A 26,756-nucleotide genomic window follows, 5' to 3' on the forward strand; every position below is an offset into this window, starting at 1 on the left:
GGTATGTTTAGGCTGGAAAAGAGGAGACTGAGAGCCATCTTCAAATATCTGAAGGGCTGTCCCATGGAAGATGGAGTAAGCTTGAGGACAAATGAGAGTAAAGGCAAAGAAGAAAAGCTGTGGGGCTGTTGTTGTTGTTCCCTGGTCCTACTTGTAGGGCTCCTTATGTAACAGGAATCTGATTGGCTGCTGCAAGAACAGGACGATGGTCCAGAAGAGCCCTTCTTTGGCCTTATCCAAAGGCTCTTCTTGCATGGTGAAAATGGGTGGAGGAATTGAGCAACTGAGAACTCAGCCCCAGGAACCAAAGGATGACAAGAGGACTTTCACACTCTGCAAACAGGTTTCGTAAGTTTTCAGCAAGTTCTTTGGCTGTGCCAAAAATATATGTGCTAATTTGGAGGCAAACAACTAAATTTCTTTTCTAAGCACCTATCCCCTGGTGGTCCTTCTCACCTCCCACGGCTGATGGGAAACCTTCACCTGTCTTTGAAATGGTCTTTTTACCTCCTCAGAGGAGGAGATCAGCTGATGTCTAGGCCTGGCACAGCTGTGGGAAAGGTGGAGGTATTCCCGATGATGCGAGAGAGACGCGGAAGGATGCAGCCAACCGCCTGCTTACCCAAACCATGTGAGTGTGCCCACCTAGGTGCGATGGTATAAGGCTTAGGGACTCATAGAATTGTAGAGTTTTTGGGGGGTGTTTCCAAAGGGACATCCAGTCAACCCCCTGCAATGTGGGGGCACCTGCAGCTCTGCTTTTGCTCAGCAGTAGATCACCTCCATTGGTGAGGCTGCGAAGGAGGGTTGTCAGGTCTCTGTTGTTGTTGTTTAGTCATTTAGTCGTGTCCGACTCTTCATGACCCCATGGACCAGAGCACGCCAGGCACCTCTGTCCTCCACTACCTCCCGCAGTTTGGTCAAACTCATGCTGGTGACCTCGAAAACACTATCCAACCATCTCGACCTCTGTCGCCCCCTTCTCCTTGTGCCCTCCATCTTTCCCAGCATCAGTGTCTTCTCCAGGGAGTCTTCTCTTCTCATGAGGTGGCCAAAGTACTGGAGCCTCAGCTTCAGGATCTGTCCTTCCAGTGAGCACTCAGGGCTGATTTCCTTAAGAATGGATGCGTTTGATCTCCTTGCAGTCCATGGGACTCTCAAGAGTCTTCTCCAGCATCAATTCTTCGGTGATCAGCCTTCTGTCAGGTCTCTAGGGCTGACCTAAAGGCTCCAGTTTTACCTGGAGGACTGCAGGCAGCAGGTGTGTGTATGTGGGGGGGGGGGTTGAATCTCCAAATGGGCGAGAGTGCAAGATTCTATATCCTCCAAGTGTCCCAACTTCCCCAATTGGCACACTTTTTCGGGGACAGTCTCGGAATTATGAAACCCATCCCAGCTTCACACTGGATGGTCTCAATCTACTTTCCTATTTATGCATGTTATTTCAACAATCAATATTTTGCTTAACGCCATTGCTTCCAAGCAGTGCAAAATGGGGTGCAAAAGAGATAAACTCAGTTCTAATTCCATGCCCTATTGAATATCTCAGTGGTTTCTGTACTGGAGCATCTCAGAGGATCAGAATCTACATTTCCCCCTCGGGAAACAGCCACCATGGGAAACTACCCAAGCTGGAGTCCGCCGGAAAAAAAGTTGTTGCTGTTTTCATCCCTAGGAATTAGAAGTTCATTGAGGGGGAGACTAGGGCTTATGTGGATTTTCACTGGTATTCCATCGTTAAGGGGTTTTAGGCTTCTGAGTGCCAATGGCTGGAAGCCACAGGAAGTAAGGGTGTTGCTCTTGTGCAGGGGTCGGCAAACTTACTGCGTCTCGGGCCGGTGTCTCCAGTGCCAATCGCAGGGCGGGCCGGAGGGTGGGGGAGCGCATGCCCATACGTGTGCACACACGCTATTTGCGATGCACTTCCGGGTCGGAGGAGCACAGGAAATAGCTTGTGCGCATGTGCACGGGCCTCCTCCGACCCGGATGTGCACTGGAAATAATGCTTGCGCATGTGCAAATAATGCTTGCGCATGTGCAAATAACGCTTGCGCACAAGCTATTTCCGGTGCTCCTCCGACCCGGAAGTGGGCAGCAGCGCAACGCAGCACCTGTAAGAGCAGGTGGTGGCAGCAGGTGGCAAGGATCACCACGGGCCAGATAAACGAGTCCCTTGGGCCTTATCCAGCCCGCGGGTCTTAGTTTGGGGACCCCTGCTCTTGTGCTTGGATCCTGCCTGTGGGCTTTCCCCTGGGGGCGTCTGGTCAGTCCCTGCGAGAACAGGATGCTGGACAAGATGGGACTTTGGCCTGATCCTGTAGGCTGTTCTTATGTTCTGGAAAGCAGAGAGCATTTGCAGGCAGAAGGAGTATGTTTTCGTAGCTATCATTGTTGGCTTCCTGTGTTTGTGTTTGTGTTTGTGTGTGTGTGTGTGTGTGTGTGTGTGTGTGTGTGTACGTGTGCTTGTGTGTTTAAAAGGCTTTTGTGAGTGGGGTTCCCAAATGCTCCACCTACGAGTCTTCCATGATGATTGGCAGCCCTTCTAGATGCATGAGCTGTCACAGGAGACCTGGATGAAGCAACTGGCAGGTCCCATCCCTTCTTCACGCCCAGGTTTTCTTCCTTTCTTTTCTTTTTCTTTTCCCCTAAGAACATAAACAAAGGCCAGGACACCAAGAACAGAATGGGAAAGATCAGCCTCCACCCAGTTCAAGCTATGAATCAAGCCAAACAAACCCAGGAGTTGGCATGCGCTAGGCAGACGTTTGCCAGGTCTCCACTCCCATCCCTCTTGCCCCATGCCAAAGGCAGAAGAGGGAAGGAACAAGATGGCTGGGACTGGTTTGGTGGGAAGGAGAGCAAGAAGCTGCCTTGCACCGAGTTGGATCGTGGCTGGTCCATCTTGCTTGGCATTGCCAACCTTCACTGGCAGCAGAACTCTAGGGCTTCATGGAAGGGTTTTTTCCAAGCACTGCCTGGAGATGCTGTCAGGAACTGAAGATGGAACTGTCTGCCTACAAAGTATGTGCTCTACCTCTGACCTATGGGCCTTCCCTCCTGTGCTGGTTTGAATTCTCCTTCCAGATTGAAATATACTCGGAGTCGAGAGTGGATTTCATGCTCTTTATTCAGCTCATAGCGGTGAGGAGGAATGGAAGTCCCCCCAGAATGTCTGCTTTATATACATTATTTACACAATTGGCCCCACGTGATTGGCTAATTCCGGGATTCTCCTGTAGGCCAATCTGGTTGCGGATTCACTTCCACCTGGAGCTGGATTGGGTGGCTCCTGTGGACCAGTCAGACAGCTGCATTCTGGATCCTATTGTTCTAGGACCAATCAGACTGCTGCATTCTGAATCCTATTGTTCTAGGACCAATCAGACTGCTGCCTTTTGGATCCTATTCAACTCAGTACATAACACAGGTGAAGCCACTGCCCCAAATAAAATAAGTCACCCAAACTTTTTAGTTGAAGCAGTGTCAAAAATATGGGGATCCACATATCTGGATTCAGAAAACCTAGCAAATTACCAGCCAGTTGCTAATCTCCCTTCTCTGGGCAAGGTTCTGGAGCGAGTGTCGCAGACCAGATTCAGGTGCTTTTGGAAGAAACTGATTTCCTGGATCCGTTTCAATTGGGGTTTAGGCCTGGTTTTGGCACAGAAACTGCTTTGGTCACCCTGCATGACGATCTCTGTCAAGAAAGGGGGAGGGAAATGTGTCCCTGTTAATTCTTCTCAACCTGTCAGCGGCTTTCAATACCATTGGCCATGGTTTCCTTCTGGATCAACTCTCCGAACCAGGGCTGGGTGGCACCACTTTGCGGTGGTTCCAGTCCTACTTGGATGGTCATTCCCAGAGAGTGTGGCTTGGGGAATGCTTTTCAGCCCTGTGGAACCATCAATGTGGGGGTTCTACAGGGCTCAATCCTATCCCCCATGTTGTTTAACATCCACATGAAGCCGCTAGATGGGGTTATCTGGAGGTTCAGAATATGCTGTCAGCAGTATGCCTAGGTAGAGACCTCCAGGTATAGGGCAGTATAACAACAACAACATCTTGAAATAAAATTTCAACATCCTGGATAATTGGTTGGCATCTGTCTTTCTCAGGAGACAATGGAGGAATGTGCCATTGGGGGTGAAGTCAAACTGCACTTGCTGTGACTTTAGAGACCGATACAGGAGAGACATGTTTTGTTCCAGCTGGGGCAGATGAAGGCGTCCGGTTGTGCTGCTGCAGATGCACCATAGTCAACTGGTGGTCCCAGTGGGAAGTCTGCAAGCAGGACCTGGGTGCAAGAACACTCTCCCCTCCTGTGGTTTCCAGCAAATGGTATTATTCAGAAGCACATTGATCCCGGTCATTGGTGCTGTGTGGGGCTCCTCTCCCTCAGGAAGTGAGGGAACCAAGCATCACAGCTCATGAGGTCCTTTGGTTGGTGAACTATTTCCCCAGGACTGCAAAGGGGTGGTTAGGAAAGCCAAGTCCTTCTTTTTACCCTGGTGTCTGGTTGCAGCTTCTCCCACCTAAGATCTTACACCTAGCAAAATTAATTCAGCGTATCTGGGACAAGACTAGGTGGCATAATTTATATAATGGCACTTTTATCCATGGGTATAGCTAAGCAAGATGAGAACTTTCCCAAACCACCTCCAGCTTTGGAGAGCAAGCCAACACCCAAACATGGCAGATCTTCTCAGAGTAGAAGCTCTGGAAGCTTGCATAATCACTATGAGGAGAGAAATGCTGAGGTCCACCTGGAAATTTAGGGAGCATTGAGTTCAAGCTCCTTTGTCTGAGAAGGGTTTATATTATTTTCACGTCACCCACAACCTTTGACTTCACGCCCCTGGGACCTCGTGCGTCACAACGACTCCCTGTTCTTGAAGAATGGTTCTTGCGGGAAAGGTTATTTGAGTTCACAAGATGCAAATTGCTTTACTGGCAGATGCCAAAGAATCAAAGGGGATGTCAATGTGTTTAGTTTTTTTTAATTAGCCAGCTTTCCCCTCTGGCAAAACTGTTTCGGCTTAATCAGCATCATCCAGCAGCTGAGCATGGTGGGGTCAAATCGGTTTGTGGTGCAAGGCCTTATGAAACAATATTACCCCCTTTGGGGGAAGGGTGTCTATTCTGCCCCCCTCCCCAACGCTCTGTAGTTCAGCACAATCTTTTGGTTATGAGTCACAGTTGCCGAAGGGAATGGTAGTTCTTGGCACCATTGCTGGCTGCCATTTTGACTTCTGTGCAGGCGTAGTTAGTGGTATCAGGAACACAGGAACACAGAGTTTCTTCAGATGGTGGATAGAATAACCAGATGCACAGATATAGGATGAGAGACATCTGGCTTGACAGAAGCATGTGTTGAAAGAGGACAAGGGTCTTGGTACAACCTGAGCATGAGCCAATAGTGTGATGCAGGAGATTCAGAGTCAAAGCAGCTGAATGGGGTGACACATCAGCAAAAAAACAACACACGACAACTCATGGTCTTCTAAGCTGCATCAATGGAAGTCTAGGGTCCAGATCAAGGGAAGTCATAGTCCCACTCTATTCTGCCCTGGTCCTACCACACTTGGAATACTGTGTCCAATTCTGGGTGCCACAATTTAAGAAGGATGTTGACAAGCTGGAACGTGTGCAGAGGAGGGTGACCAAGATGATCAAGGGTCTGGAAATCAAGCCTTACGAGGAGCACTTGAAGGAGCTGGGCATGTTTAGCCTGGAAAAGAAGAGATACGATAGCCATCTTCAAATATCTCAAGGGCTTCAAATATCTCAAGGGCTGTCACATGGAAGAAGGAACCAGCTTGTTTTCTCCTGCTCTGGAGGGTAGGACTTGAACCAATGGCTTCAAGTAATGAGAAAAGAGAGTCTGACTAAATATCAGGAAGAAGTTTCTGACAGTAAGAGCTGATCGACAGTGGAATGGACGCCTTTAGAAGGTGGTGAATGCTCCTTCATCGGAACTTTTCCAACAGAGGCTGGATGGTCATCTGTCAGACACACTTTGGCCGAGATTCCTGCATTGTAGGGGGTTGGAGTCGATTACCCCTGGGGGATCCTTTTCAACTCTACATTTTTGATTCTAGAAAAGACCTCTCATTGATTGGGTTGGGAAGACATGGCCAGAACGACCACAAATTTGCCTTGGGGCTATTTGGATACTTCTCGGATGCCAAAGATGATGGCCCAGAACCAGTGGAATGGGATGTTTTGCGGCAAGAGCCCCTTTGAAATGAATAGGAGCCGGGCGCCGACAAATCACCCAGGGATCATGACCACTGGTCTACCCAAGTATCCACCTCCCAAGGCGAAGCTGCACAATATGATAGAGGTGTATCTAACTCCCCCCCCCCTCCATTGCCTTTGGAAGGCTTGCAAGTTGCTGCAGGAGAGGGACTCGGATCAACATCGTGGAAGTGGGGGTTTCTAGGACCAAGCAGAAACCGTCAAGATCCCTTGTTACTTTTGCTGTTGGGTGTTGGATATTATGAATGCAATCTTGTTATATTTATGGGACTGAATTCTTTCTTTTTTGTGCGTTGTTATGTTTGCTATCGCCTTGTTGTCTTCATGCACCAGTTTGATTTTGTTTCCTGTTTACTTTGTTGCTAGTCATTTGGAGAGTGTGCATTGAAAAGCGCTTGCAGATAAAATTGTGAATGAATGCTAAGGTCACTTGAGACCAAACACAATGCGCCATCCTACTCAGCAAACATTGGCAACCTGGTGCCCCCAGCACTTCCATCCCAAGGCACTTGTGCCCAGGTAAGTGCAGGAGAGCTGGCAAATATCTCCAGCGCATTTATAAAAATAGATCCATTAGATGCACTCCCAGGCATGCTCACACACGTGTGTGTGTGCTTTAACATGCTTCGCCCTTTGAGTGCCTATTTTAATTAACTTATTTTCTCTCTCTCCCTGAGGGAATGTCTACCCCAATTTTTGAAGAGCATTGGAAAGGCACTGTTTTTGCTCATGCATTTAGTCATTTTCAAATAAAATATGTATTTTGATGGTGTCCTGTTTTTGCTTTTCGCTACCCTACTCCTTGTGGGACGCGGGTGGCGCTGTGGTTTAAACCACAGAGCCTAGGACTTGCTGATCAGAAGGTCGGCGGTTCAAATCCCCGCGACAGGGTGAGCTCCCGTTGCTCGGTCCCAGCTCCTGCCAACCTAGCAGTTCCAAAGCACGTCCAAGTGCAAGTAGATAAATAGGTACCGCTCCGGCGGGAAGGTAAATGGCGTTTCCGTGCGCTGCTCTGGTTTGCCACATGCTGGCCACATGACCCGGAAGCTGTATGCCGGCTCCCTTGGCCAGCAAAGCGAGGTGAGTGCCACAACCCCAGAGTCATCCGTGACTGGACCTAATGGTCAGGGGTCCCTTTACCTTTTTACTGAGGGATAGATAATATTGTTGCAGAGCTATTGATTTGACCATGCTCCTGTCTATAAGTTTCTCCAAAAAGTAAACCGAAGAATAAGGGACTTCTGACCTTCCAGATGTTGCTGGACTCCAGCTTTGTGGAAGAGACATTTGTCAATGGTCACTAGCCAGGATGGAGGAGGCTACGCTCTGCTTCCACAGTCAGATGCAGTGATCCATAGACACCACAACCCAGACAGTTTGATTGCATAGACATAAGAAGCATAGATTCATAGAATCACAAATTTGGAAGGGTCCACAAGGGTCATGTACCTCAGAGCTCCAACCTCTCCCCCATGCTTTTCAACATTTACATGCAGCCACTGGGAGAGATCACCAGGAGGTTTGGGCTGGGTGTTCATCAGTATGCGGATGGTACCTAGCTCTACCTCTCTTTTAAATCAGAACCAGTGAAGGTGGTGAAGGTCCTGTGTGAGTGCCTGGAGGCGGTTGGAGGATGGATGGAGGCTAATGGATTAAGGTTGAATCCTGACAAGACAGAAGTACTGTTTTGGTGGGACAAAGGGCAGGCAGGTGTGGGGAACTCCCTGGTCCTGAAAGGGGTAACTGTGCCCCCGAAGGAGCAGGTGCACAGCTGGGGCGTCATTTTGAGCTCCCAATTGTTGGTGTTTATGCTACATTTTTTAAAGATTTGCCTTGAGACAGTCTTTAAACCTCTTTTGTTGACCACCAGCATTACGCTTTCCATTTTTAAGTCTGGAATAGAGTAGTTGCTTTGGAAGACGATCATCAGGCATCCGCACAACATGACCAGTCCAACAAAGTTGATGTTGAAGAATCAAATATATACCATGCATAAAAATATGCTAAGGTTTGGTGAGTTACAAAATTTTGGCAGTTGGCTCCTTTCAGCTCTTCTGGAAGATGTGCTGAAAGCTGAAGCTGGTGATGGAGGTAAGTTTGCCAGCCACACCCAGGGAGTTGCCCTCCCAACATAGCCTTTCCTGGAGCATTGGCTACAAGAACATCACACCCGGGGCATGAACGACTCCCTAAAGCTTTGCTGCACTTCCACCACTTACCCCCGTTTCTCAAGAGCATCTCTTGCTTCATGGAAGTGTTGGTTGGTTCCCAAGAAGTTCAGGCCCGAGGAACTTAAGCAGGAACTTGGTGTGGGATTTGGCTCTGGGACAAAAAAGTTCTGATGTACCTGTTCTTCCTCTCAGGGAAGCCAGCATGGGCACCGCTTGTGGGAGAAAGGAGTGCCAGCTTGGCAGGTTGGTCACGGAAGGGCAAAGCATGATGGGAAATGAAAGATGGTCCAACAGTTGCCTGCTGATAAGGAGAGGTGAGCGGGAAAGGTATTTCAACAAAGCAAGTCTTCAGAAGATTAGGAACTGTTCTGCAGGAGCACCCATGGTGTCCCTCAAGCTTTTGAGAGTTGGACACACACACACGTATTCTGGATTAACAGCAATATAAGTAATCCTCCTGAATCAGATTAGCAGTCATGGGACAAGGCATCGGGTAAGCCTTTATTTAATGGAGGGGAGGTTGTAGCCTCCGCCTGCCCCTTCTCAATAAGGGCATCCTGTTAAAGGGATCCGGGGGTGTGGATCCTGTCCGAAGCCTGGACATGGGCTAGGGCCATGCCATGACCCAAAGGGGACCCTTTGGGGTGTCCCTACTTGATATAAGTCATAGGGCTCCCCCTTTTCTTGGTTTGTCCTTAATTCGACTCCCTGCAGATTGACGGGAGTCAAGATATAGTCTGGCTTCACCCAATGCCTAAGCCAAACCACTCACATCTGTAACCAGTAAACTTGTGGCCTGTTTTAGCCCATTAAGCTATATACTTGTGTCTGTGCATTTATTGATCAATAGGGAACTGCAGGGCAAGGGACCTTGGCACGCTGGAGGAGAGGTCCTCTGGTAGAACTGGCTAAGTTGCAGGAAGCAGAGTCGGAATAAATGAGAAACTGTAGCCCTACAAGGATCAGTACTGGGACCTAAGCTTTTAAACTTGTGCATAAATGATCTAGAGTGAAGAAAAAGCAGTGAGGGGGTCAAATTTATTGGGTGATGCTAAATCCTTCAGGGTCATCAAAGCAAAAACGGGATTGTGAAGAGCTCCAAAAGCATCTGAAACTGAGTTTCCTAACTGTAAAACGGCAAAAGCAATTCAATGTAAATAAGTTGAAAGTGTTACATGCCAGGGCAAAATAAAAATTAAAAAAATAATAATTCGCAAATGTGCTAATGGGGTCTGAACTGGCGGTGATTGCCCAGGAATGAGAGACTGGACTCGATGAAAACGTTGAGTGGCAGCTGTGAAAAAGGTGGATTTTGTGGTAGGGATCAGCAGGAAAGGAATTGAAAATAAAAGAGCTGATATCATAATTATGCAAATCTATGGTGCAACTGAACTTGGAGTTTTGTGTGCAGTTCTGGTTGCCTCATCCCAAAAAGGATATTGCAGAGTTGGGAAAGATTCAGAAAAGGGCAACTAAAATGAATCAGGTGGTGGAGCAACTTCCCTATGAGGAATGGTTACAACATTTGGGTTTTGTTTGTTTTTTAGTTTAGAGAAAAGCAGAGCAAGGGGAGACAGGATAGCTTAAAGTCATGCATTGAAGTCCACTTCAGTGGATAGCGGACAGAGAAAAGTTTGTCTTCCTCTTTCATAACACTAGAATTTGGGGCTATCCATTAAAGCAGAATGTCGGGAGATCCTGTTAGGATATTGATGTTCCGTTCCACCTTAAGAATAGGCATGTGAAGTTGTTATAAGCCACATGTCTGTATATTTCCAGCACAGCCTGCTGGGAACTTCCGTCGTGTATAGCTTTTGCTTAAGCTTTTTGCTTGGACACGAAGGGGAGCAGACATGTTTTTCCTTTGTCCTGATGCTGAATAAAATAATAATAATATATAATAATAATAATTTATTATTTATACCCCGCCCATCTGGCTGGGTTTCCCCAGCCACTCTGGGCGGCTTCCAACTGAATATTAAAAACAGTACAGCATCAAACATTAAAAACTTCCCTAAAGAGGGCTGCCTTCAGATGACTTTTAAAAGTAAAATAGTTGTTTATTGCTTTGACATCTGCTGGGAGGGCGTTCCACAGGGCAGGAGCCACTACCGAGAAGGCCCTCTGCCTGGTTCCCTGTAACCTTACTTCTCGCAATGAGGGAACCGCCAGAAGGCCCTCGGCGCTGGATCTCAGTGTCCGGGCCGGACGATGGGGGTGGAGACGCTCCTTCAGATATACTGGACCGAGGCCGTTTAGGGCTTTAAAGGTCAGCACCAACACTTTGAATTGTGCTCGGAAACGTACTGGGAGCCAATGCAGATCTCTCAGAACTGGTGTTATGTGGTCCCGGCGGCCACTCCCAGTCACCAGTCTAGCGGCCGCATTCTGGATTAATTGCAGTTTCCGGGTCACCTTCAAAGGTAGCCCCACGTAGAGCGCTTGTAATGCTTGTAAATACACTTTACATATGCCTCTCTCTGCCCTTCCATTGCAATGAGTTCTTATCTCTGCTGGCTTGCGTACCCAGCTTCTAACGGCTTCTGAAGCTCAGGTCGCAGTTTTGATGCTGATCCAAGGACCGGAGTTCGCCCGGCTGCCGGCCGATGGGCTGGAGCTGGCTGGGGGCTGCCAATTGCCCCCGTTCCCTTGGACACATCCTAACAGATCCAGGACAATCAAGAGAAGGTACTTCTGGTGGCATAGAGTTGAATTTGCTTCTGCAAGAGGCAGGGATGGTCACAAACATATTCAACTGGCAAGAGGGGTTCAACAAATGCATGGAGACAAAACCTCTCAAAGACTTCCCATCTGCCTTTGTACTTCTACCATCAGGAATACCAGCAGCTCTCCATCCTATAGAATCCAAGTGGCCAAGAATTAAGGCAAGAGCAGACTGCATACCCACCAACATTTCTCTGATGAAAATTGGGACGTCCCATTCTATAATGATACTTTTACTGTTTATACCCCACACATCTTCCTGGGTTGTCCCCGCCACTCTGGGCAGCTTCCAACGTATATAAAACATAAGAAAACATAAAACATTTTAAAAAACCAACTTCCCTATAAAGGATTGCCTTCAGATGGCTCGGGGGTCGGATAACTCCATACCCTCCAACATTTTTCCGATGAAAATGGGGACATCTTAAGGAAAAGTGGGATGATCGTGGGGCATCCCTGATCTATCCTGATAAATTGATCACCCAAAAGGATTCCCCAAAGAAGCTCAACAACTCTGATCAAGATCAATCCAGGGGGGAAAAAGGTCAACAACTTGGTCAATCCAATCGGTAGATCACTGTCAGTTGTTTTTTTGTGTGTGTGTGTTTTTTTGGTGGGAGTAGATCCCAGTATCTTGGGAGTTGGACATGCCTGTCTTAGACTATTATTCTCCAGAACTGAGCTCTGCATTGGCCTTGAATAAGTGTCAGCTAAGGGAATGGCTCTTCTGGATAGAATCCAAAAGGGACCTGAAACTGATTAGAAACACCCAATTCCCCCCTAGCGGGACGCGGGTGGCGCTGTGGGTAAAAGCCTCAGTGCCTAGGACTTGCTGATCAGAAGATCGGTGATTTGAATCCCCGTGGCGGGGTGCGCTCTCGTTGCTCGGTCCCAGCGCCTGCCAACCTAGCAGTTCGAAAGCACCCCTGGGTGCAAGTAGATAAATAGGGACCGCTTGCTAGAGGGAAGGTAAACGGCGTTTCCGTGTGCTGCGCTGGCTCGCCAGATGCAGCTTTGTCATGCTGGCCACATGACCCGGAAGTGTCTGTGGACAGCGCTGGCTCCCGGCCTCTAGAGTGAGATGAGCGCACAACCCTAGAGTCTGGCAAGACTGGCCCGTACGGGCAGGGGTACCTTTACCTTTACCTTAATTCCCCCCTTGGTATCCACTCCTGAGATCAGAGCATTCTAGAGCCAGTTACCTGGCCAAAATCTCACCACTTTCCTTAATAAATGCCTTTACTGAGCTGTATTTCCAAGTGGTGTCCATCACAGTTTTGGATGATCACTACAACAAAGTTGCTGTATGCAGACAGACTTTGCATTTGTGGTCAACCTCAGGTGGAAGACATCACTAAGCTGTTCGCCTGCCCCAAGAAATCACTTTCTGAAACCTTTGTTCACACAAGCAAGGAGGCGCAATCTGGTAGAAAATGTTAGGGTTGTTTTGTTTTTGTTTTTCTTGAGTGACAATAATAGCTTTGTAGCACACAGAGGGGCCCTCTATGCACTGTCTGCAAAAGAAATCAGGAAAAGGGAGTTAGATATAATCGCTATAAATTGCTGTGGTGATTCAGAGGTTGAATCTGAAATCAAGCAAGATTCAAGCTCATTGGTGTCTCTGGTAACATGTCCTGGATCTTGACATATTATGGATGGGTGTTCTGTATTATCTTATGAATACTACTGTTACAAGTTTGTCATGGCCTCTGGCTACAAGAAGAACAATATGAATTGTGTGGGATGTAACATAAGCAGTCAAATACAACATTTTCTGTTTGCCGAGAGTGGACATGCAGGGGGATGTTGGTCCAGCCAGTTGAACTTCCTGTTACACCTGGTCTGGAAGCATCCTTCCTTTGCATGTGACCAGGTAGGTGGACGTGACCCTTGCAGACCCCACCAAAGGTCCAGTTATGCAGCCCTCTTCCTCTCTTGATGCTCCTCTCTTCCATTTTGGCCACTGCTCCTGATGCTGTCTGCTGGCTCTCTGCCAGCAGCACATGGGCCCATCCTTACAAGGATGTCAGCCACACTGTATCTGTAACTACAAGCTAAAACCTGCCTTCAGGGATCCAACTGTGAACTGAATGTGAGTAAACTTCTTGTTAAACTTTTAAAAGAAGATTCAGGTAGGGAGCCGTGTTGGTCTAACGCAGTTGAAATAAATAAATAAAATAAAAAATTGTCCAGTAGCACCTTAGAGACCAACTACCCAGAACAAACTTAGTTGGTCTTTAAGGTGCTACTGGACAATTTTTTAATTGTTTTTCAAAGAAGCTTCTTAGGTCTTTATTCTTTTAGGAGGGAATCAAAGGGGTCTTACCAGGAATAATAGAACTTAAGAGTTTCTAATGAATCTGCAACTAGCTTCCTGCTGTGTAAAAGGGGAAATGTACTCTGCTGTATGAATAAACTCACTAGCGTGAGTTAGGAAGGATAATATTTAATCAATATATCCTTCCCTGCTACCCACAACATTCCCACAAATTGAACTGCTCCCATAGTGTGGACTGTCTCAGTAGATCCCAAAGTATCCTTACTCCTGGATGTTAGCGCTTCCCGTCCATTGGCAGAAAACAAGTGGCAGTGAAACTATGTTGCACGAAACCCTTGTGCTATGTTCATGAGTTATGGATGTAGCTGGCATGGCAGCTTCTTTTGTCCAGGTGCCCTTCAAACTCTCACAGGGCTCTACTCCTGCCCACAAACTGGGAAGCACCAAGTTCTGTGCTATCCCTCTCTCGGCATGTGCTTCATGGTGTCCGCAAATCTGGCCTGCCGGACTGGGGAAATATTTAGGGGGAGGGTGCAAGAGGAGGAGATGGGCAGCCTGTTCCGCTTTGCAAGAAAAAATCATTGCACTGATGGGGCATTTGTCCTCACGATGCCTTGCAAATTCCCGGGTGGGAGTGCAAGAAGCGCCCCCAGACTCCTCGGCTGTGCAGAGGAGCCAGTCTGTTTTCCAGGGCAGCCATGTCCTTCCTCTGAACTGACTTGGGCAATGCACATGGCTTTGGTGCTGTGACCCACAATGAAAGATTCCCGCGGCCGTTTCGAATGCCAGAAACCATCAACGTTGCTTTTGTAATCTGTTTTTATTTACAATGATATTGACAACAGAGTGCTTTTCATCCAATTAATACTTATTGCAAGTCACGGAGAACTTGTGGATGTGTGCCACTCAAACTGAGCAAAGGAACTTATTTTGAAATCTAGGACTCTTGAAGTCAACCCTCGGTGTCTCCCCCCCACCTCCCCCCCGAGAGAGGGGTTTTTTGCAATCACTCCCCCCCTCTCTGTAATCGTGATTCATTAAGGTCAATATCACAAACACTTTGAAAGTCATTACACAGATATAAGCCTTTCCCATAAAATGGTGTGGTTTGTTTCTTTCTTTAAAAAATAAAAAAAATAAAAAATGCAAACAAAATGTGGTTCTGAAAAGCCCCAAACCCTAAAGAGAAATACATTTTTTATCAAAAAACCCCACCCCTCAATAAATGATTGACCAAGTACATGACAAAATTATACATAAAACAAAATTGTACTTACAATGTTTACATGAAAAATGTACTTTGACTGCATTCTAGGCACGAGAGGACCATATCTGCAAGAAGTCAGAGCTTACTTGGCAGTAGTGGGTTTGTCAGTAGAAATTTGTAGCCCGAGGATGTGTTGAGGAGAGGGAAAGTAGCTCAGGGAAAGACTCTTGCATGGTAGAATGAGATGACAGAATAGTAAACAGGCATGAAAGCACCAGGAAGATCTGCCCCATTGGGCATTCATGGTCTCTAGCGTGCCTTGTCTAGTGCTGTCTGTTTACAGCAGATGGCCCAGGAACTAGTTTTCCTGAAAGGCAGGTGGGGAGAAAGGAAGGAAAGAATGGAAAATACAGATCTGCTGGAATCCAGTCACAGAAGCCACCCTGAGTGCATTTATGCGGCAAGGCGATTCATGAAACCCAGGTCAGGAGTTAAGAAAAACCCAAGATCTTCCTCAAATGACCCACTTGTTGAAATGGTAAGTGAAATCTGACACAGAGGCAACTCTCCCCGTATTTACATGCTTGCTTCAAGGGGAGATTTCGCAAGCCCAGATATAATGGGGGGCGGGCGGGCATATTTGGTGATTTCAAAGGGAATCTGTTAAGGAATTGGCAGTCTGGGTTCCTGGTCAAGAGTTTCTTTGCATTTGCTGCTGAAGGAAGAATCGGCGGGGGTGAAAGAACGAAGTGGACTACACCCGCCGAAAAACCATCGCTAACCCCCAAAAGCAAAATTTAAACTGAAAGGTTGCCCAGGAGGAAACCTGCTATGCAAAGCATGCGATGGCCAGACTGGTTGTGGGGTCCAATGCACATCGTACCCCGTACCTCAGTGTTGTTAAGCCGTCATAATTCAAAGTTGGAAATCATCAAACTCCAACCACTAGGCAATGCTGTCACAGATGAGAGGCCTCCCCAAAGGCATTGAATCCTTAAAACCCTCAAAACAAGCACCCGAGAAAGGGAGGGATCCATACAAAAGTTTGCACGGGAGATTTGATCTGGTCACACACGGGGGCGCACTGTAGCTGGTCCAGTTCAGTGGAAAGGGTCAAGTGCCACAACTGGGGGAATCCGCGTTTCTCCAGACACCCACCACGTCTTACAACATGCAGTCCTTGCCGAGCAGAAGCCGCAAAGGCCACCCCACCCCTCCCCAACAAACGAAAGCTATGGCTTGCGAGAAAATACAAAAGAGCTGCGCTTCCGGCAAAGCGTGGAGGCTGCAAGCTCGGAAGGACAGGTGCATCTGGCGCTGAAGAGCACACGGCATTTCCCCCTCCCCGTCCTCTCCAAGCCCCCCGCACCATCTCAGAGTAGCAGGGAGAGGCAGGAGCAGCCCGGAGGTCCATCGGTGTGGGGCGGGGGGCGGAGGGAGAGCCACAGGCCGGCTCCTCACTCCCCTTCCTCCTTGATGCGCTGCTGCTTGTTGCGGCGGGCATCCAGGTCGAAGTTGAAGTCGCTCCACTCGTCGCGGGGAGGGAAGGAGATGGTTTGGCGGAGGGTGAAGCGCACGGCGTCGATGACACGCTCCCCGCGGGTCTCGCTAGGGCCCACGCTGACCGCGGAGGCGGCCCCGGGGGTACGCAGGAGGTGGGGGGCAGAGGAGAAGTCGTGGATCTGCCGGTGGTCCATGATGCCTTTCCAAATGGCATGGCGGAACTGCTCCGGGATTTTGAGGCTCACCAAATCCTGGAAGGCGAGGAGAGGAGAGAGAGAGAATCAGCCACTCCTGCCAAAAGAAGCTACGCAGGTTTCTACAGTCTTTTAACGGGGGGTGAGTGGGGCTTTTGGTGACTATCTCAAGGGTTCTTCAGGTCTTGCTTGGCGGCGCTTAGCTTCAGAAGCGAAGATTCAGTAAGGAAATGGAGAGACCCTCAGCCCAACAGGCCAAACCCCAAGCAAGCAACACCAAAATCCCAGCAAAGCAAGAAGGCTTCAGGCGGGAGGGAGGAGGTGCAGAAGGAACCCCAGAAGACGTCAGGACAACCATGTCTGTTTCAGACCTGTGGCTTGCAAACAGTACAAGGCTCTTCCAGCTGGGCCTTCCCACCTCCCCTTCATGCAAAAAACAACCGCTTTTACTGCCACACCACTGTTTTGGACCCATTTATGTGGTCCAGAACAGCGAGAGGCCTAAAAGAAGATGGTTGAAAGGGAGGAAGTTCAGCAGGAAAAGAGTCGGCAGGGGAAAGGATTGGGTCCTCCGTTCTCTGACGCCCCTTGGCCAACTGCAGCTCCCCTCTCTCCTGAGGGCACTATTGCAATGGCGAAGGGGCTGCCAAAGTTGGGTGTAACATGTAGCTCGCCCCTAAATCCAAAGCGTAGCTTTGCCCTCTCCCCTCCAGCGCAGAGTGCCGAGTTCAAGAAGAAAGGCCCCTTTCCCCCACCATGCAGCGAAAGGGCGAGGCAGTTACTTACATCCATGGAGTAGTGTTCAATCTGATAGATGGTGGTCAGCCCTTGCGCCGTGAAATAATCCACGCAGGAGGAACAGCCCAGCCTTGCTAAGAAACTGCAGGAGGAGGAGGAGGAGGAAAGAGGAAAGGAGGAAAGAGGAAGAGAGAGAGAAAGAGAGAGAGAGGTTGAGATAAGAAGGTCACCCACACCAGGCGCTCTGCTACGCAAAAGCCTTGATTTGTGGGAGCAGGAAGGAACCCCCGTCGCCACCCACCCCAAACTCATCACCGGGAGGAAGAAGGTGATATCCCCTGAGTGGGACACAGAAGTCAGCTATCCCAAGCCTCGTGGAAGGAAGAGGCAACAGCTCCCTCTCCATGCAGCACGTAGTTAATCTGTGGAACTTGCTGCCGCAGGAGGCAGTGAAGGCTACCAACCTGGAGGGCTTTAAAAGATGATTGGACAAATTCGTAGAAAGGAGGAGAGGGCTATCGATGGCCATGCTCTGCCTCCACTGCTGGAAGAAACCATGTGAGAAGAGGATTCTGGGCAAGATGGGTCACTGGCCTCTTCCTATGTTATGCTTCTGATGCTGGAAACCACAGGAGCAGAGAGGGGTCCCGTGCTCAAATCCTGCTTGCTGGTTTCCCACAGCAAGTGTGGCTGGCAACTGTGAGACCTGGATGCTGAACTAGATGGGCCCCTGGCCTGATCTTCTGACGTTCTTAGGCTATGCCATGGGGAGAGGGGCAGCACATACTATGGCACCTTGGCCAACAGGGCACCTTGGAAGGGACCTGGAAGCGAAGAGGCAGCTAGCGCAGGTGCTGCTTGAGTGCTTAGTGTGGTCCTCCTGATGTTCACCAGGAGCTAAGCAGCAACATCCTGCGGTAGATGCAGCTTCTGGTCCATCTTCAAAGGCAGCCGTGCATTTAGAGAGCCACAGCAGCCAGCCCTGGAGATAAAAATAGTAGGGTTCAATGCTGCGATGTATCTTGGACCCGCCTTCGTGGGAGGTTGTAAAGCCATGGTTGGGTGGCCATCTGCCAGGGGTTCCTACGTTGCCCTTGGGGTCCCTTCCAACTCTACAATTCTATGATTCTGTGACCTCAGAAGGTGGTGGACTCCCCTTCCTTGGAGGTTTTTAAGCAGAGGTAGGACGGTTATCTGTCAGGGATTCTTTAGCTGTGATTCCTTTGTTTCAGGAAGGTGGAGAAGATGCCCTTGGCCTCCCTTCTATGATTCTATGATCTCCCTTTATGGGAGGTTTTTAGGTAGAGTTTGGTCCTCTTCCAGGGATTCTTCAGGTGTAATTTCTGCATTGACAGGGGGTTGGGCGAGATGACCTTTGGAGTCCCCTCTAATTCTACAACTCTAATTCTTTTCTCCTGAAACCAGGGCAACAAATGCAGTTGATGTGAGTTACCCTTGGCTACTATTCCAGGGTTCTCCAGAGGTATGCCAAAGCAGGCCAGATGGAGAGATTGCCACCCTATCCGATTCCATCACATGCAACAATGGGATTCTTCACCGGAATCCCCTCTGCCTCATCTCCTTCTTGTGTGCGTGGGAGGAAAAGGTCTGGGGGCAACGGCAAGGGGAGGCAAAGGCAGCGCGGCAAGCCAGCTGAAGTAGCTCGGCAGGTCTAACATGACCTGCAAACTGCTTCTTGAACAGAGCAGCCCCAGACGAAGGACCCCACAGAACAGAGAAGCATGCTGCTGTCACCCGTGATCTGAGGGGTGGGGGTTGGAAAGCCTGCACAGCTACAGCTCACTCACCTGACAATGCTGCAGTCTGTTGGGTAGGGAGGTGGCGGGGTGCAGTGGGATGTCGATGGCATGGAGAGGGTGGGGGGCAATGTCTGGGTCGGGCTGAGCCCGTTCATGTCGCCGGCCATTGCCATGTGGGCTCCCATCATTGGAACTGGAACAAGGGAGAGGAAAGAGAGACCAGAGTTACAAAAACGGAGGCACAAATAGCTGGAACCTGCCCTCCACACCCCTGAGCTAGCCCATCTCCTTTCTTATACAGCCTGATCGCCAGTGGCGTAGCGTGGGTGGTGCAGGGGGGGGGCGGCCGCACCAGGCGCAACATCTGGGGGGCGCGCTCGCACTCGCAGCTCTCTGCCCCTACCTAGTTAGGCGGTGCAAATTACTTGCCTTGCCCCGGGTGCTGACAACCCACGCTACGCCACTGCTGATCGCACCTTGCTCTCATTTAAATGACTAAGGTGGTTTCAACCATAGGCGGTTGAGGTCTGGCTGGTTGAAAGTGTGCAAGTTAAATCTGAGGAAGGCAGAGAATTTAAAAGCTCCTGGTGTGAGCACTGGCATGAAAATAGCTTTTAAACTCTCCAAGGCCTGCTTGGTGTGCCAGCTCTGGGATGCTCTCGTGAGATTTTGTGGGGCCATCTGAGACCCCACACGAGCCTCCAGAGTCTATGTGCTGAGTGGGCCTTGTCCCCAAGCAAGGCAGAGGGGTTAAAAGCTCTTTATGCACCAGGTCCGCTTTCAGAAAACTAGATTGCAAAATTCAAGTAAGCACAGGTTTTGCAGGAGGGCTGTTTCAGCTTTTTCTATCACTTTGGATGCCACAAATCAGGTAGATTCACCTTCAAATGAGAAGCGACTTAAATTCTCCCCTGCCCAGCTAGCCACTCCATCTCAGAATCTTCCAGGCGCCCTGCTTTTTGTGAAACAACCCTTCCCAAATTTCAGGTGGGGAGGCCTTGTCTGTCAACTCACGAGCTCCTCTTCCGGTGGTTCCAAAATTGATTAATTAAATTAAGCAGTTCTAACTGGTTGTTGTTGTTTTTTGAAGATATTCCAGATAAGGATTTCTGCTGGGTAGGATAGCAGGCACTGGAACTGAGTTGTTTGAACCAAGGAAGAAGAGGCTCCAAAGAGTTTGGGAGGTCCTGCTCTGGCCACTATTCTGCCACCCCACTCTTCCTAAACTCCAGCTCCAGGAGGGTCACGGGGGGAGAGAAGCCTCTTACTGTTGGCTCCCATGCTGTCGGGCATCGAGGTGGGGGTCAGAGCGTTTCGCTGCTGTGGGTTGATGAGCTGGCTGACAGAGGGCAGCTTGTTCATGCTGTTCATCTTGCCGAGCGGAGGAGAGGTGGACCCATAGGAAGACTGGGACTGGATGGAGTTCCTGAGAGAGGGTTGGAAAACAAGGGCGGAGAAGTCAGGCCCACGCGGAGAGGGAAAGGGCCAACCTTACAACCTTAGCGCTTTTAATTAAATTTACTGAATGCCTTTTTTTTTTGGCCACAGCGACTCAAAGCGACAATATTCCAAGCAGAAAACAAGCACGTGCATCCATTAAAACGTAAGAAGAACATCGGAACGGAAGAAGAGGAGGAGTGCAGGATCAGACCAGTGGTCCTTCTAGTCCAGCCTCCTGTTCTTACAGTAATAAACGGATTCCCATCCTTTGAAACCCACAAGTAGGACTGGAGCACAAGAGCCCGCTTCCCTCCTGGCATACCCAGCAGCTGATGTTCAGAAGCATTTACAGTGGTACCTCAGGTTAAGTACTTAATTCGTTCTGGAGGTCTGTTCTTAACCTGAAGCACCACTTTAGCTAATGGGGTCTCCTGCTGCCGCCGCGCCACCGGAGCACGATTTCTGTTCTCATCCTGAAGCAAAGTTCTTAACCTGAAGCACTATTTCTGGGTTAGCGGAGTCTGTAACCTGAAGTGTATGTAACCCGAGGTACCACTGTACTGTCAATTCACATTTCTTAGGGCAGAAGCTAATGATCTGATGCGTAGAGATCTTTCCTGTTCTAATTAATTCAAGAGGGTTCTGGAAGCTTCTCTGCATAAAAGAAAGAAGCAGAAGGTTCATGGTGTTTGGGTTATTCCTTCAGAGAAGATGAGTGCAGCTGGCTTAACCTGGTCCTGTTATCTCTTCTGTCAAGGTCATGCTGACTATAATAGTGAGCCCAGAAAGAGTCTGGGTCTCTCTTTCTATCTCTCTTCCTTCTGATGTGGTGTTCTGCACATAGTGTTAAAGTTTCGTCTTATTATAAGTCATTGTAAGTTTAAGTTAAGTCTGCTGCAACTGGATTTCTTATGGACAGGGCCAATCCTGAAAGTAATGGATTTGTGACCATTATGTTCATTTGCCTTCAGTAGCAGTAAAGCTCTGCTGGATGAAATACAATTGCCTCTGATCTATTTTGGGGGGAATCCTGCAACGTGTTTTTTACTCTGCTAACTATATGTTGGAATAATAATAATAATACTAATAACAACAATAATAATAAAATTTTTATTTATATCCTACCCACCCCAGCCGAAGCTGGGCTCAGAGCGGCTAACAACAGTAAAATAATGCAGCATTCTAAAATCAATTCATTATAAAATCAGTTCAAATCAAATTGATGGCAACCATTGGGTTGGAGTTCTGTGAAGGATTACCAAAGAAGGGGGTCAGGCTGTGCCTTGGCCAAAGACCTGGTGGAGCAGCTCTGTCTTGCAGGCCCTGCGGAAAGATATCAAGTCCCGCAAGGCCCTGGTCTCTTGGGACAGAGCGTTCCACCAGATCGGAGCCACAGCTGAAAAATCCCTGGCTCTGGTTGAGGCCAGCCTAACCTCCCTGTGGCCCGGGACCTCCAAGATGTTTTTGTTTGAAGACCGTAAGGTCCTCCATGGGACATACAAGGAGAGGTAGTCCTGTAGGTACGAGGGTCCTAGGTCGTATAGGGCTTTAAAGGTTTAAACCAGCACCTTGAACCTGATCCTGTACTCTGCCAGGAGCCAGTGCAGCTGATATAGCACCAGGTGAATGTGATCTCACAGCGAGGACCCCATAAGGAGCCTCGCCGTGGCATTCTGCACCCGCTGGAGTTTCTGGGTCAATCTCAAGGGCAGCCCCACGTAGAGTGAGTTACAATAATCCAGTCTGGAGGTGACCATCGCGTGGATCACAGTGGCTAGGTCAGGGTGAGAGAGGTAAGGAGCCAACTGCTTAGCTTGGTGGAGATGAAAAAATGCCGCCTTTGTTATAGCTGCAATCTGCGCCTCCATGGAAAGGGAGGTATCGAAGATTACACCCAAACACTTAACGGACGGTGCTGGCACTAATTGCGCCCCCGCAAGAGATGGGAGTTGCCCCCCCCAATCCTATATCGTCCCAACCCAGCCAAAGGACCTCTGCTCTGGATCAATACTGAGTAGAATTTCAGTGACATTTACTGCCCCTGATTGTGGGGGCAGAGCATAGCCATTGCGGCTAGTAGCCATTGATAGCTCTCTCCTCCTCCATGAATTTTACTGATCCTCTTTTATAGCTACCCAAGTTGGTGACCATTGCTGCCTCCTGTGGGGAGCGACTCTGTGCTGCTTGAAGAAGGACTTTGTTTTAGCTGTCCAGACTCTTCAAACAACCAGCTTCATTTGATGTCCCCTGAATTGCACAGCAGAGGACAGGCCTGCTGCTCATTTTCCTACTTGGCGGGAGGGCAACTATGTTCCCTTGTGACCCGAAGGCATTGTTGCTCTAGCCTCAGAGAGTGAATGAAAGGTGATTTGCTTGCTTTGGGCTCATAAGGGCATTGGCCCTTGTTGTGGGGATCCCTCCGTGCCCATTTCCTCCAATGCACCCTGCATTCACCTGCCACCCACTCCCCATGTGTGCATGCGCACAGACAGACAGACACACCAGCACCCATGCTGCACATCTGGCTGTAGATGCACAGAGACCCACAGAAAGGCTGAAGGCAAGGCAGAGTCCTAACTATGAAACGACCACAGAGGACTGTTCGAATGAGCAAGAGCTCTGCTAAAGGTAAAGGGACCCCTGACAATTAAGTCCAGTTGTGAATGACTCTGGGGTTGCAGCGCTCATCTCATTTTGCAGGCCGAGGGAGCCGGTGTTTGTCCGCTTCCGCAGACAGTTTTTTCGGGTCATGTGGCCAGCATGACTAAGCTGCTTCTGGCGAACCAGAGCAGCGCACGGAAACCCCGTTTACCTTCCTGCCGGAGTGGTACCTATTTATCTACTTGCACTTGGACGTGCTTTCGAATTGCTATGTGGACAGGAGCTGGGACCGAGCAACGGGAGCTCACCCCATCGCGGGGATTTGAACCGCCGACCTTCCGATCGGGAAGCCCAAGCGGCACAGTTGTTTAACCCACAGTGCCACCCGCGTCCCTAAGAGCTCTGCTACCTGAGACCATTGGAGATGTCAGGAAGTGACTATGGTAACTTCTGAAAGCAAAGCATGTCTTTGAAGAAGCACAGAGCCACAAATCCTTCTCAGTTGTTCAACATGGCAACTGTGGTTGGGGTCTTTAGGATGGTGAAAGAAAGGACTTCCTCACACAGGAAAGAGTCAAACTGTGGAAGTCACTCTCCTGCACGGGGCAGTGATGGCCACCAACCGAGATGACTTTGACAGAGGATTAGGCAAATTTGTGGAGGCCATGGATTTCTACTAGCCAGCCTGGCTCTGCTCTGCTTCCCCAGTCAGGGACAGCAACGCTTCTGAACTCCAGTTGCTGGAAACTGCAGGAAGGGAGAGGACTTGTGTTCGAATCCTGCTTGCAGGTTTCCCTTTGGGGCATCTGCTTGGCCTGGTGAGAACATGATGCTGGACTAGACGGGACACTGGCCTCATCCAGCAGGCTCTTCTCATGCTCTTAATGCTGCATTCACAGAGACTATGGAGGCGCTTTCCTCTGTGTATTCGCTTAAGAAGAACAGCAGAATCCAACATTCACAGCGGAGAGGAGCAGTCAGATTGCTCACAAGATTACATTCCTTGCTCCATCCCCACCCTGGAATCTACAGAAGGGCTTCCCAGAATCCTGTCCTCTAAGATCATTCAGAAGGCTGGATGGCAGAACAGTCATCTGGCGTATTTTACCCCATGACCCTTTCTGCCATGGGAGTCCTCCACCTCCCCTAAGGGTGTGCAGAAGAAACTTGAAACCTGTGAGCTATATAATAATTATTATTTATTATTTATACCGTGCCCATCTGGCTGGGTTTCCCCAGCAAATTTGGGTGGCTTCCAACAAAATATTAAAATACAATAGTGTGTCAAACATTAAAAACTTCCCTAAACAGGGCTGCCTTCAGATGTCTTCTAAAAGTCTGGTAGTTGTTGTTCTCTTCAACATCTGGTGGGAGGGTGTTATACAGGGCAGGTGCCACCATCGAGAAGGCCCTCTGCCTGGTTCCCTGTAACTTGGCTTCTCGCAGTGAGGGAACCGCCAGAAGGCCCTCGGCGCTGGACCTCAGTGTCCAGGCAGAACGATGGGGATGGAGGTGCTCCTTCAGGTATACAGGACTGAGGCCGTTTAGGGCTTTAAAGGTCAGCTCCAACACTTTGAATTGTGCTCAGAAATGTACTGGGAGCCAGTGTAGCTGGCACGACTCCCCCTTTCCCAAGTTCCCAAACATTTGCCTCAGGGTATGGGAAGGTGGCAGAGACAGTAGGCCCTCCCCAGCTCTCACTGGAGAACATTTTCCCTAACAGGAACCGGGACTAGAGAAGAAACCCATATTCATTAGAAGGAAACAGATTCTGCCTCTCTCCAAACCAGTGGAGTGAGAGAGGCCTTTGATACCCTCCCTGGAAGACTCATTGGAAATGATGGATGCAATAACCATTTCCCACCAGAGATTAAGGGTTTGGCAGTCCCTTTCCAAGAGAAGTTCCACTGGGGTCTAGGGTGCACCCATCACCAACTCCCACTATTAGTCCAGGTAGGTTTCTGGGTCCTTAAGTCAAGGTGCACACTGAACGCATGCAAAACCCTTGCTTGAGCCTGTTTGTAAAGGCTTGACCCCCTTCTGGGGTGAAGAGCGAGGCTGTGTTTGTGTGTTTGTGACTAGTGAGCAGGGCTGGGCAGATCTGCCCATTCCTGATTTCCTCCCTTTTTTGCAATCTTAAATTCAGGTTCACATCACTTTGTGTACTATTGTTATTTTAAACGCTGTCATGAAAATTCGCCAGCCTTTTAACGAACTGCAAAATTCAGAGAAATGTACGTTTCAAAGGATAACTGTGCTTCGGTTTGCATATTGTTTCAGAAAATGCAAGCTAGGTAAGATCACCTGTAAATGGAAATTGAATTGCACCTCCCCAATCCCTATTAGCATTCCCCGCCCCCCACAACTAAGTCCTTCTCCATCTTCATGCTGCCCATAATGAGAGGGAAAGAGAACCAATATGGAATTGTTTGCACAAACCTGGTCTAAAACTTGGCAAGACACAAAAGGTGCTTTTGGGAGCTGGTAAAGTCAGACGAGGGCGTGTTTGAAGGAGAGGAGAGGGAGTGATGAGAGCAGGAAGGACAGCACATTCATTTGTTGTGAGAGGAGAAGGAAAAGAAAAAGAGAGAGACAAAGGGACAGGAGGCCACTCCAGTTAAAATCAAGATGCAAAAGTTTATTGAAAACCAGCACCACAAATTAAGAAGAGTAAGATGATAAGAGTGAAAGGAATATTGCTCAGTGTGAAATCTGTTTCAGGGCTGACCAGAGGATGTGTGTGGTTTCCCAGTGAATGGGGTTCATCTCATAGAACTGTAGTTGGGAGGGACCTCCTGGGATCATCCAGTCCAACCCCCCCCCCCCACAATGCAGAAATCGTGGCTAAAGCATCCAGGACAGATGACCACCCAACCTCTGCTTTCAAACCTCCAAGGAAGAAGAGACCACCACCTCCCGAGGGAGCCTGTTCCGCCGTCAAACAGCTCTTACCGAGAGAAAGTTCTTCCCAGAGTTCCCGTCCCAAAACATCATTTGGAACGCAGAGCCCAAGCCACATCAAATGATGCTTAATGAACCCCAAGGAAGATTACGCCTTGGAATCGCTTTGAACCCCGAGCCAACTCATTGCACTTTTCCATTCCTAGAACCTAATGAGGTCAATTAACCAACTGCACATGTCTTGCCTCTTGGAACTGCTGGCTGGAAGATGCAGGAGGGTCTGTGGGGTGGGCTGGGGGGGGTGCCTGGGAGCTGGCTCCAGGATGAGGCGGGCATGCCAGGGGCACGAGGAGTGGTGGGCAGGAAGAGCCCTCAGAAGGAGGCTCTCCTCACCTCCACAGAACAGGCCGACTTAGCCCAGCACAGAGCCATTTCTTGTAAACAGAGGCAGAAGCCAAGTGACCTACTTCTATTTTCTGGGTTCTATGCCAGGCTGTGCCCACATGGCACTTTCCCACACTCTGTTGTCACAAGATTTAGGTGCAAACCAGAAGGGCAGGAAGCACGAAGCAGAAAAAGGAGGAGGCCCCAAGATCTTCTGCAGCTTGCTCATCCAACCCCACCCAAAACTTCTCACTAGGACGTGCCACCTGGCTCCCTTCCGCTTCAGTTTTACGAGAGTTTCCTGCTCTTCCTCACAAAGCAGACATGGAGCTCCTTTGGGTTTGCTAGTCTGGTCCTTAGCTGCTTAGCTTCAGCTGTGCTACCTTCCTGCACCCCCAATGCACCATTGTAAAGAATTCTTGTAAAGAAGCTGGTAAAATGCGGTCTTGACTATGCTACCACTCAGTGGATTTGTAACTGGCTGACTGACCGAACCCAAAGGGTGCTCATCAATGGTTCCTCTTCATCCTGGAGAAGAGTGACTAGTGGGGTGCCACAGGGTTCTGTCTTGGGCCCGGTCTTATTCAACATCTTTAT

General features: G+C 49.1%; 1 protein-coding gene across 6 annotated transcripts in view; it reads right to left on the minus strand.

Annotated features, from left to right (window-relative positions):
* Positions 1 to 14,231: 14,231 nt before the first annotated feature.
* TP63 (tumor protein p63) overlaps positions 14,232 to 26,756 on the minus strand; it is a 147,074-nt gene continuing 134,549 nt past the window's right edge. For 5 of the 6 annotated variants that reach the window (XM_028731833.2, XM_028731832.2, XM_028731835.2 and 2 more), the window contains 4 exons: positions 20,102 to 20,259; positions 18,882 to 19,026; positions 17,122 to 17,215; positions 14,232 to 16,392 (listed from right to left, as the gene is read on the minus strand). In XM_028731833.2, the coding sequence (XP_028587666.2) occupies positions 16,096 to 16,392; positions 17,122 to 17,215; positions 18,882 to 19,026; positions 20,102 to 20,259 (694 nt within the window). In that variant the 3' untranslated portion in view covers positions 14,232 to 16,095. The remainder of the gene's footprint in view (positions 16,393 to 17,121; positions 17,216 to 18,881; positions 19,027 to 20,101; positions 20,260 to 26,756) is intronic. The other variant, XM_028731837.2, reaches the window with a different exon arrangement.

This window comes from Podarcis muralis, chromosome 6 (genome assembly GCF_964188315.1).
Source record: "Podarcis muralis chromosome 6, rPodMur119.hap1.1, whole genome shotgun sequence".
Lineage (NCBI taxonomy): Eukaryota > Metazoa > Chordata > Lepidosauria > Squamata > Lacertidae > Podarcis > Podarcis muralis.